This window comes from Egretta garzetta, unplaced genomic scaffold (genome assembly GCF_000687185.1).
Source record: "Egretta garzetta isolate BGI_Z169 unplaced genomic scaffold, ASM68718v1 scaffold271, whole genome shotgun sequence".
NCBI lineage: Eukaryota > Metazoa > Chordata > Aves > Pelecaniformes > Ardeidae > Egretta > Egretta garzetta.
The window spans coordinates 4,311,941-4,324,174 of NW_009258669.1; the positions used below are offsets into that span (position 1 = coordinate 4,311,941).

A 12,234-nucleotide genomic window follows, 5' to 3' on the forward strand; every position below is an offset into this window, starting at 1 on the left:
AGAGCATATGAAAGCTTGTGATAGATCTAAGGTTACTCATACATTTGTTACATGTCAACATACATAGTTGTATGTTAGCTCATACAACCTTGACTTGCCTCAGTTGTGTAGATGCACAGTAACGCACTATTCTTACTGTCTATATAGCATCTTTGTGTCTTTTGTTATGTAGCATGGTTTGTCTTTTGAGATAAACATGTAATGGATGAGGCCTATTTCCGTAACTTACTGGAAGAGTTAATGGAGGCAGGGAACTGCAGGAAGAGAGGGACAGTCCTGGGACTTAGGCTGCCCTGGAGATCGCTCTAGGTTCTGACTGACAAAAATCTTCTGAAATTTTGTGTGGTAACTGAAGCCATTAACATCTTATTTTTTTCTGGATAATTAACATGGTGAAAATGCTAGGCACTCTGAAAAGTCTGTCATTAAGCCTTGTACATACCCGTATTAGCTGGCACAATGTTGACATTAGTTTATGTGTCTCAGTTCTCAGTGTAAAATAAGATTATTAGTCCTGCTTCACCCCATGGGCTGTTAGGAAGATAAATCTGTTAATGTTTATAAAACACTGTGCTAATTTCGGTGGCAATTTAAAGGCTATGAAGAAATTGGTACTTCGGTGTTCAAAAGAGCTAAGACTTGGCTGGAGTGCAGGAATTAATGAATAAGCAGGACACCGGCTGTGTCTGCACTGAAGTCCAGAGCTATGATTGCAGTTTTTGTAAGTTTATCTTACCTAGCTTGAAGCTGATTAGTATAGAAGAGGGTTTTGGTGTATACACAGCAAAGAGGGTTTGGCCCACATTATGAACCCTATGCAGGTCTGTGGAAATCACTCGTATGTGTGGGTTCAGATCTTCCATGATGTGGCTGCATGTTTATCAGTATTGGACGCAGGTGTTTTAGAGCTAGCTCAAACAGCTGTCTTTGACCTGCAGTTGTATTACAGGATTTCATAAGGCAGCATTCGTATCTGTTTATCAAATGGTGTCCATTCAGTACAGTAAGACTGGACTGCCTTAGGGGAAAACTGTGTGAAGTTGATGACTCTGCCCTAATGTGTGTCCTAGGGGAGCAATGGACAGTTGCATAGGGAACCTGGTTTGGGATATTTTATGATTTTTGGGAGGTTGAATCTGCAAGTTTAATGGCCTGCTAATACAGTGTTAAGGAGCAAACTAGCTTCTGATAGTTATCCATTTCCCACAGATGCGATGCCTGAGAGCTGATGTTTTATTTGGATTTTTCTATGCTCTTAGGACAGTAAACACCAGAAACAAATGTTTTGGGTCACCAGGAGTGGAACTGTATAGTTGGCAGCTCTTGTCTGGAGATATTGTCAGCTATACTTATTTGATTAAATATGTGGACTGGTCTTTAGTATCTGCTTCAGATGCTTTTACGTGTTCCCTCCTAACTCCACTTTAAGTTAGGGAGGTCCACTTTGCAGATGGGAACTGGAGGACAGTTCTGGGTCTGAGATATCTTCCGGTCATAGATGGGTATTTAAAATAGTGCTCTGGCCTTCTTTCCTGTTTATTTTGAGGAGGTATATGTATGTGGTTGATGTTATGGTTAAGTTGTTTCAGGCTTTAGACATTAATAGCTGCTCTTTGTCACACCGGAAGTTTTTCTTTCAATACGTGTCTCATGAATCTTGTTCTGCTTTCAGATGTGGTGAAGAGCCTGTATTTTCCCCTGTGTGGTATATAGTGCCTTAAAAAATGGGGTTTGGAGGTGACCTGAAGTATTCCCATGATGCTTTATTAAAACTGCAAGACTGGGAACTACGACTGCTGGAAACAGTGAAGAAATTTATGGTAATGCGAGTGAAAAGTGATAAGGAGTATGCTTCCACTTTACAGAATCTTTGTAATCAAGTAGATAAAGAGAGCACTTGTCAACTGGATTATATCAGCAATGTGTCCAAGGTAAGACTGAAAAATCTTGAATTTGGAATATCCTTGAAGTAACAGTGCTGGATTTAGTTTTGTTTGTTTTAGTTTGAGTTGGATTTCTGTTGATTTAGCTTCTTGAGAGTTAATGTTGCCGAAGTATTTAAAATGGGCTCCTTTTTGTTCCACAGTGGAATATGCAGAAGTTGAGCTCCAGCCTTGCTTTGAAAATAATAACTGAACTAGAATCAATCCTGAATTCTGAAATTCAGTATTTTTGGTTCCTGGGTTGAGTCTGCTACTTTGTTTAGTGTTTTGAAAATAGAGAATGCTGTAGTAGGCTTTTCCTTTAAGGCAGTTAAATAGCAACTATTGTTTATGTTATATAGAATTTGTGACAAAAATAGAAAAATGCCAGGAAACTGAGGCAAAGCCTAGCATTCCAGCTGTTATTCACACTACGGTGTGTGCTGTAAAAACAAGACATTAATTCAGGATTTTTTCACAATTGTGAAGGTATTTTGCGTCCAATTTAAAATAATTGTATTGACTTCTTATAAAGGTAAGGCTGTCCTTCCCCCAGATTATTAATTTTCAGATTTAGACCAAGTCCAGTAAAGGTACTGATAAAGCAAACTTCCCTATTTCATGTGTTTGTAAGCTTCACTACTGACTCGAATTCTTTCCTGACTAGAGAAAACTGTTTTATTTTAATGGCTTATTCAGTTCTTGGCCCCTCTGCTGTAGCAGTGGTTACACAGACCCTTCAGTCTGGCATGAATCCTGATCTCTCGGCAGGAAAACACCCTTTTTGGGTCAAGTTAAATTTTAGACAAAGCAGTTTTTATGTAGTGGGCTTATGGGGTGGCTGCTTGAATACTAGCTATGACATAGGTACATGACTCCTGCTTGTGCAGCAGTTTTAGATTTATACTGGATTAAAGTGGCAGGGGGTGTGACTGAAAAGCTGTGCTGCTATATAGCTAGGCTGCTTCAGCTGCCCCAGAAGTAGCACTGCAGAGTGTTTATCTATAACAAATTCTGTTGTTACTTCCCTCCCCCACAATAATTCTTGTCTTGTAAATTGTCATACTACCTTTTTTTTTCTCATCTATGTGTTTTGGTGGTATATTTGAAATGCTTTTCTCTCAATTATGTGTTTTGTACACAGTTTGTTACAGATTTTGCTATTTAAGTTGTGATGACTTCGGTAAATAAACATTGAAGTGTTGTCATTAGCCTAAGATTGGCAGAAGTCAGGTATTTTCTCTACTGTTGGATCCCAAAATTTTGCATAGGATTATTGTTAACATGACTAATAATTCTTGCTATTGTTGCCTTGCTAGAGTTGCTCTTACGTGCTAGCTAAACTACCTTGAAACTCTTTTAGGCAATGAAACAGAGTGGATTTTGGGGTTGAAGACAGGGATGTGTGTCCCATTTCGAAATCTTGTTTTGGACACAGGCACTCAAGTTGTTCTTTCAGGATTACTTTTGTTCTTTTTTCTTTTTTTTTTTTTTCTCTCTTAAGGAGGTACCATTTTCCTCTCAAGCCCCATCCCTCATCTCTACATCTCTTTTTAACAGCAAAAATGTTCGTATGCTACTGACAGACCTTTCGTATGGGCTTGCCTTGAAATTTCACTGTCACCTTGGATTTTAAAGTTGTGTAGTGACACATTATCTTATTGGTTTTGGCAGTTAAAACATCTGAATTATTGATTGCTTTACTCACCTCATTCTAATTTATTTTACTATTTCATGATACTTTTTTTTTCTTCCTGACATTTTACAGAATCAAAGCATGACCCAAATATTCTGGGACATAAATCTAGTATCTTGCATCTTCTAAGATTTAAAATACCTCTTTATTAAATTTTTGGTATTACGTGGCATCAAACCCAAATACCAATCTTTTATGTTTGGGGTTTTGTTTTGTTTTTTTAAAGTGTACAGAGCACTTTGAGAGAGATGGTGTTTGGGAAAATCAAATCTGTCATATATTCTTTTCATGCAGAGGCAGCAAACTTGCTGGAAGGCATAGCGGCAGCAACTGCTAATGCTAGAAAAGCAGTATTTTTAAGTGCTTCCCAACATCTCTTTTGTGTGTGTATATGTCTAAAAAATACTGTTAAATGAAACAATATAATATTTTATTGCTTTTTCTGGATTGTGGTTATTTTCTGTGAAAGGAAATGCTTTGCCTTTTCTGCTGTCCCCACCCAGCTGCTTTTCTGTCCCATATACATCTCAATTTTTGAAGCCTTTTTGAAGCCTTTCCTCAAGTATAGCTTTTCACTTTAGCTTTTCCTATTTTAAAATAATAAAATATAATCATACAAAACACAGTAATCCTGTTTAGCTGATGTTTTCTCAGTATGGAAAGAGAGATATAAAGAATAGGAAAATGTGCAAATGATTTTTTTTTTTTAAATGGAAAGGGAAGTTTTCTCTATGTTTTTGACTTATTCGGGTTCATTTGGTGAATTGTAAGTTAAGTATTTCTTTAGAGTACTTATCCTATTGAAATATGCTTTTGCTGTGATTTTCAGGGTTGATTGAAACAGTACTTGTCTCATCAGTAATAAATCAGCCTTAAAGAAAATGGAGATCTCTGACTACATTTTCACTTCTGAGAAAGCTCTTATGAACTCTTCTATAACCATAAGACCCACTCCTCTCAGACAGATATTTAATGATGTTTTTATCCTATGCAGCTTTGGAATATGGCTTCTGATGTCATTTGGGAAGTGTTCTGTAATCGAGAGGTGAAATATTTTTCAGCCATAGCCAGGAAGCTTGAGGCCGTGACCTTTTACACCACCACACTTAAGCAGTCTGAGATGGTTCTGTGCCAGTCTGTGGGATGTTTACGAGCTAAAGGAAATGTTAAAGATGGTTTAATATGTACAGAAGTTAATTGTCTTTATTTCCTTCTCTAGAATTCAGTTTGTGTTGCAGCATTGTCATGTAGAGAGGGAAATATTATGTATATATCTTTTATATAAGAGTTATAAGGAAACCCCAAAGCTACCAAACAAATTTACTAAGTTTTGATGATCTATGTCTTAGTAAGAGTAAGATATGTAAGTAAGGTTTATGTCTTTAGTAAGACATATGTAGATATGTAGTAAGGTTTATGTCTTTAGTAAGAGTAAGATAAATGCTAGTAAAACTAGCTTACTAGCTGCCTTCAAGACCTGATAATTGTATGGCATGTAGCCATTCTGAAATTTTAGATATAGCACAATGTGAGGGAGTTACCTCTAAGGAATCCAGTACTGTTCCCATCAACAAAGCATGACAGTGATCTGTAGGGTAACAAATGCTTTTCTTTGAATGGAACTTTAAGTTCGTGTTCATACCTGTGGTGCATTGGAAGTCTCTCTGTTCACATTACAGTTCTTAATCAAAATTTAAAAGCCACACAAAGCACATTAAGCTCTCCTGAAAACTGACTGGCAGAATGGCCAGGGAAGTTATTAAAGTAAGGTACAGAAAGATGTTGGGTTACTATGACAGACAAGTGACTGCTTGTGTCTCTTAAACTCTTAGCACCTTATGCTTTGATTACTGGTGGCCTGACTGATGCTGTCAATTATGTGAAGCAGCTGATGAATGGCATCCTCTTAACCAGTAGCCTCTGAAATGTGTATTAACTGTGAGGTATTTAGACAAGGGCAGAGAAGTCAGCTTGAACGGAGTGACTATGGCTGGGAAACAGGAGAACAAAGGACATGGGATCATGCTCATCAGGGATGTATTCCAAAAAAGGCTGTACAGCTTTCCTCAGTGTTTAGAAGTACAAGGACAGTACTGAAAAGTGACCACAAGGTATTGTATTTTTGTCTCTGGTGCTTTTTATGATTTTATGAGTAAGTTTGAAGCATGATTTTGCTGTAGCAGGAAGAATTTTATTTTAGAAGATCTCAAGTGCGTTTGGGTAAGTTGAAAATTCTTTTTTCACTAAATTGTTTTAAACAGTGATGCATCTTTTCCCACAGCTCATGTTCATTATTTGGTTATTTGTAAGCCAGAATAAGCAAGTGCTTTTCTTTTCTGACTTTTTATTCTATAGTCTTGGTTGCTGGTGGTACAGCAAACAGAACAGCTGAGCAAAATAATGAAGACGCATGCAGAGGATCTTAATTCTGGGCCTTTGCATAGGCTTACAATGATGATCAAAGATAAGCAGCAAGTTAAGAAGAGTTACGTAGGTGTTCATCAACAAATTGAAGCAGAGATGTACAAGGTATTTTATTCAGCTGTGCTTCATAGATTTATTACCGTTTTGTATGTTAAAAGTAATACATTGAAGTGGATTTTTTTTAGTTCCTCTGGTTTTGTTTGTGCTATGATAAAAGTAGTGATTTGTGATATGTGGAATCCGTTGGCATTTTGGTTAGCAATTTTAGCTATTTCCTCCACATTTTCTCTCTGCTGCTAGCTGACAATGCAGAGATGAAAAATTTTCTTCTATATGAATTTCTATGGGTGGATATTACTGGAAATGCACTTGTTCCAGAAGGGGGTGATTCTCTGTGACACTTCTCTATTCCATCTCTCTTCCTGTTCTCATTCCACTCTAGGCATCCCTTTGACCAAGACACTGAAAACTTTTGTTAGTGAATGCTCTTGACAGTCCAGGCTGTTTTGGGTGGGGGCAGGATTCTAGTCCCTGTTCTGAAATATAAATCAAGTGCAAACCAAACATTAAGGCTGAAGATGGACCTCTCCAGGGCCTTTTCTATTACAAGTCAGTTGTCCTGCTTATGTTGAAAGTGCTGTATTTGGTCAGTAAAGCCGACAGAAATAATGGTTTCATTCGGGTGCTCTGGGAAAAGTTTATGTGCAAATGTAAAAGATCAGACTGATAGTCTGAAAGGTCTGCTGAGAGAAGGAAAAGTACTGTCTTCTTTCTCTGCTCTTTCAGCAGAGAATGTGAGATTTGGAGTAGTGTAATTAAAATGTAATGTCCAAGTAGTACAGTACAAATGTTGTGGACTGATGAGTAGAAGACTCTTGGGCCAGTTAGGAGAAAAACTTTAAACTAGTACTAAAGATATATTAAATATGTTGGCTCTAATAGGACAGCTTCTGTAATATGCTAGAATCTTGGCATTTTCCCCAGGTATTGACTATGGGGAGCACAACCTTTATGATGCATGATCAGTAGGCTGTCTTATCTGATAAAATTTCCAAACCAAATAATCACTCACAGCCGTTTATGGATTGTTGCATCTGATATAGTCAGGGTAGAAGAAAAGGAAAAACGGGTAGCATACATGAGAAATAATAGAGGTTAAATATAGAGAGAATTAGAGGAATGGAAAAAGAAAGAAAGGAACATAAGAAAGAGAGGCTAGAAGAAAGCAAGACTGCTGGAAGTTCAGGTATGCTTTTATAAGAGACTGCAAAACATGTTTTTTCTGTTAATAAGTTAACTGTAATAAAATGTCTCATAAACCTGTCTTTTAAAGTAAGGCTTTTTCAAAAAAATATGAGTGCATATTGAGCACTCCCCAAATGATTAATTACAAACTGTATTGATTTTAATTAATTGTGGGCTGCATGGCCATACAAATATTTGGCATCCTGATGAATACACTTGCATTATTGGTTTTTTTTTTTCTCCCTTCCTGATTTTCCTAAGAAGCATTTGAATAGCATTTTGATCAGATACGATATGTTCTTCCATTGTTAGCTGACATTGTTTGTTCAAAGGTTTTCTGTCACTGGAGCACTTACAGAATGGTTCCCAGAAATTCAAAATACTTCTCATGTTTTGTGGTATTATTTCTGCTTTTGTTACACACAGAAGCAAAAGACTTATTTCCCAGGATATTATCCAAACCTTGTGAAGATCAGTGTCTGTGCAGTTCATATTTTTAGGATATGTTGGCAAAACAATGTGTTTTCCTTTAGGTGAAATGCATATGTATCATCCTTTCTTATTCTAGACACCTCTACAATGAGGAATCTTTTTGATAAAATTTTTAAGGATGATGAAATACCATGTCTCTTACATGAATGTAGTAAAACTTGCATCTTGTAGATTTACTCCAATTCCCATTAAGATACTGTGTATTTTTTCTATCTTCATGAAATTTGATGAAAAAAGTAGAATACTGTGCTAGTTAGGTGGGCAAGACTTCTTGACATGAAAATTGTATTTAAGATAATCCTGAACAATCTTAGTTCCTTAAGTATTATTTGGGAACAGAGGTGCTCTTGGTTTTGGTTTTGTTTGTTGGAAGAAAACTCTAAGAATCAGTAAAATATATTTTGCAATTATTACAAAGGTTTCTTAATCTTAGTGGCTTACCTTTTATTGTCTGTTTTCTGTAAGAGAAGCAGTTCCTTGTTATTTATGTCTTAATTGTGTTCGCTATTTCCAAATTTCATCTTTCTCCATTTCTCATAGTGTCTGCATATTACAAGTTTGTCATTAAATTATTTTTTCCTGTATCACCTCTGTTAGTCTATAATAACAACAGTTTTGAGTATAATTTATAGTGTGTAGAAAATAGGAGATGAGAATATGGGATTGATATGGAGAAAAGTTCCTGCCTTTAAATTAATTCTATGCACAGTTGGCCCAGATACAGAAACTCTAGATAGCACCTTGTTGGCTCTTTGAGTAATTCAATTAAGTTTTCAGATGTTATTCTTGAGGGTGAAAGTAGTGATATCAGGGCCTTGCCTCATGAGAAAAGGAAGAATTGTGAGCTCCAGCCTTCATGCCAGCTGCAAGAGGAGCAGTTTTTCTGTAGAACAGACTTCCTTTTCTGCACATTCAGTTGAAGGGAGCACTTCTATTAAATTAAGTTCAAGTTCCTCTTCCATGATTTCCCATTGTGAGTGTATTTTTCTTTTTGTCAGAGTTTTTACTTTTCTTTACTATATAGACCACCCTTTTTGGTATTGTAGTGGCTGGTTTGTTACTAGCTTTTGTTTGCAAGTTCATGATTTGTGATTTATTTCTGAACAATGCACTAATTTTGTCACACACTGAATGAAAGTTGGGGATAGAAGACACAACTTCATTTCAATTTTTTGACCAAAAATGTCATGTTCAGTGGAGCTGCTTCCACTGCAAAAAGATTCTTCAGTGCTGTGTTCCGCTGTCGTTTTGATTTGGGTTTTTTGGTTGATTTTCTTTTTTTTTTTGGTTTGGTTTGTTTTCCTTTTTAGGGATTTAAGTCTTACAACAGATAGATTGGTTCATGCACAGTTACTTTTTCTAAGCCATTTGTATGAACTGTGACATCTAAAAATTCTTCTATTTTGCTTTTTTTTTTTAAGTTGCTAAAGGATTTCCTTCTATGCATAGAACTTTTTCACCTGTTATGATTCATTAAGCATCTTTTTGGCGCTTTTTTTCCTTGTCATTGAAATGGAATAGTGTTTATGATAACCTGGATTTCGTAAACTTATTTCTCATTACACTGATGTGGATGGGGATCTCTGTTTCAGGCCTCTTATTTCATTCCACATATTTATTGAATTTGATTTTGCTAAAACATGTAATATCCTGTTAAGATTATTTCAAGCCAATAGAAAGTGGTAACATCCTATTTTGGAAAATAAATCCTGCTAATTCTCTTTCACTAATGCTATGAGGTTTTTTATATGTTGAAGATAAGTATTTTTAATACTTCTTATATTTGTGTTTTCTTAAAGGTCACAAAGACAGAACTAGAGAAACTAAAATCTAGCTATAGACAACTAATAAAAGAAGTAAATTCTGCCAAAGAAAAATATAAAGAAGCTGTGGCTAAAGGTATGACTGACTTGTGTTAATTTCATCTATTTATTAGTGCCTTTTTCAAACCTGCTAAAACTCTTACAGTGAAACAGGGTAATGTTCTTATTTTGAGCAACTCTATCACAATATAAAAGCTTGTTTAGTATCTTAAGTAAGACAGGCTGTCATCCTGTGTATTTGCTGCTACTCTTTTTAAAAATCATAAAATAAAGGATAGCCCTTCTTTTAATATAAATGGTAATCCTTTTAAGTCATCTATTATTCCTTCGGTGGATGTATTTGAAATGTAAAATTGCTCAAATGAATGGTTAATAGTGGTAAGTGGGTTGCAACTCTGTCTCATCTACATTGTAGCTGCAGCTTACTTGCAATCTGTGACCTATTATGGTACCTGCAGTGGCATCAGCATCAGTTCTTGATGGTTAAGACGGATCTGACCTTTGTCAACCTTAAGAAAAAGAGGAAGAGAATTAATTTGCACACTGAGATATTTTAAAGATTTTTGGGGAATGACGTGTCCAGACTGCATGGAAAAATGCTGAATTGTGCTAATGATTAGATAAAGGAGAACCTTTGTTCTATGATGTATTGAAATACCTTGTTATATAATTGTTCTTATGTGCCTTTCTGAGATTTCTTTTTCTTTCTTTAGAGAAAATTAATTGGATGACAGTGTATAAATACAGTTCCAAGATCCATCTTCAAGTTTTTGTATGACTGCTTAAAATGACAGTTAATTGTCCTTGGTTCTGTTGTACTATAATTCACAGTGCAATATGGTAGCTATCAGTGCTGAGACAAAGATTGTTTCTTTCCAAATTTTTCTAAAATTTGGAGCAGTAGCTGATATGTAAATACAATGACAAAACAGCATGGGGTAAGAGAAGTTATACTTCGCACTCTTTGGGTCCAGCTTTTTTTTTTTTTTGTTTACTGATGTTCATTTTCACTTAAAAATTTAAATACATACTCAGTTGCCAATTTTGTCCAGTTGCCTACCTGTTTCCTACATATAACTTTAATTTGGTTACCTGGTTTATCCCCAAGTAACTACTTAGCATATAGTATGTACCATGGAAAATATAATAGACTGCTGTGATGTTCTTTTTATCCTGTCTTCCTGTTATAGTTCTGATCATTCCATTCCTGAAGCACCAAACTTTACCGTTGAAATCAAAGACTGTTTTGGCTGTCAGCAGCTGTGATGCTTTGATGTGGTTCTGATTAACTGAGTTAATATTTCTTTGGATAGACCGCAAACACAAGCTGCTTTTAAGGCACTTATTCCTCCTGTGGTTTTCCTTGCCCTTCTCTTTCAGACTTCCATTTGCTATTTGTCTTATTACAATTTGTACTTAATTTCACTTTCCCTAACATCTTCGTGTACATCTGTTTTAACAAACAGTCACCTCCAGAAAAATGTCGCAGGTTTTTCTCTCCAAAACTGCAGAATTAATTCTCCCCTGTTGCACCCCAGGCCGTGATTTTGTTTACAAACATTTGCGTTGGTGAACTACTATGGTTGTACATCAACTGCAGGTCACCTGAGCTGTTTGAGTTTTTTTAAGTCATGGCATTTTCATAGGGTTTCTGAGCCCTCGGGTTGTTAAACTGGTTTGTGAAGTGAACAGGTTAGGGAAGTCTTAAAATTGTAATGCTTCATGATTCCGGGCATTAGTTCAGTAGCTAGTGCTTATTCAAATTATGTGCTGTTAGGAAATATGAGTTATGTTAATGTACAAACTGGTTCAGTTTTTCAGGATATCAAGAACTGTTGAAGACAAGTGAAGGAACAGTGCCTACTAGAACAGTGGGAGGGCATAACCAAGTATTGGAAATAAGCTGAAAAACATTTTGTTAAACAAAAAAATGAAAATCTTTGTACACTAGCTCTGGCAAGACGTGTTAAAAGACCAATCCAGGTCCATTTCTGTAGAATGCTATTCTCAATAGACTGTTCTTCTGGCAAACCGAATCTCCATCACAGTGCCTGGCCCTGCCTTTCTGGAGAAAACTACTCCTTAGGGAATACTACTTTGTCTTTGCCCCTGGGCTTGTGCATGCTGAACTACCTGTAAATTTGTGCAGCACCTGTACAAGCTGGTCAACATGAAAAGACTGCAAGTCACACAAAGGAATGACTTAGAAATTTCTCTGTTTTGCAAGTGCAGTGATTTTGAAATTGAGTGACTTTTTTTTTTTTCTTTTGGAATAGCAAAGCCATCTTTAGTGAGAGAGTAAGTTTACTAGAGCCACTAGTGAAAGAGGTACAAGTGTTTCTCTGGGAAGAGAATTGTTTCCCTGTTTTCTGGTTGAGTTGTTAAAAGTGGTTTCAAATTCTGGGCTAAACACACACAGTAGAGGATATTGACTGAAAAGGGTAAAGCCTGGCAAAGTTATAAACAGTGGAAAGTGATCTTCTGCAGTAGAAGTTGTTTTTATGTTTTTCTGCATTCAAGTATTCTCAGGTAAACTTGAATTACCAGCTAACAGGACAGTCACTTTGAATCAACATGTTGATGCCCTAATACAGGGTTACAGCTGTTTTCACTTTTTGCTGAAAATGCTAAG

At 36.2% G+C, this 12,234-nt stretch overlaps 1 protein-coding gene across 13 annotated transcripts in view; it reads left to right on the plus strand.

Moving 5' to 3' along the window:
* FER (FER tyrosine kinase) overlaps positions 1 to 12,234 on the plus strand; it is a 177,080-nt gene that overhangs the window by 3,615 nt on the left and 161,231 nt on the right. For 10 of the 13 annotated variants that reach the window (XM_035888436.1, XM_009648673.2, XM_035888439.1 and 7 more), the window contains 3 exons: positions 1,673 to 1,931; positions 5,974 to 6,147; positions 9,579 to 9,678. In XM_035888436.1, the coding sequence (XP_035744329.1) occupies positions 1,725 to 1,931; positions 5,974 to 6,147; positions 9,579 to 9,678 (481 nt within the window). In that variant the 5' untranslated portion in view covers positions 1,673 to 1,724. The other 3 variants (XM_035888449.1, XM_035888448.1, XM_035888437.1) reach the window with 3 other exon arrangements.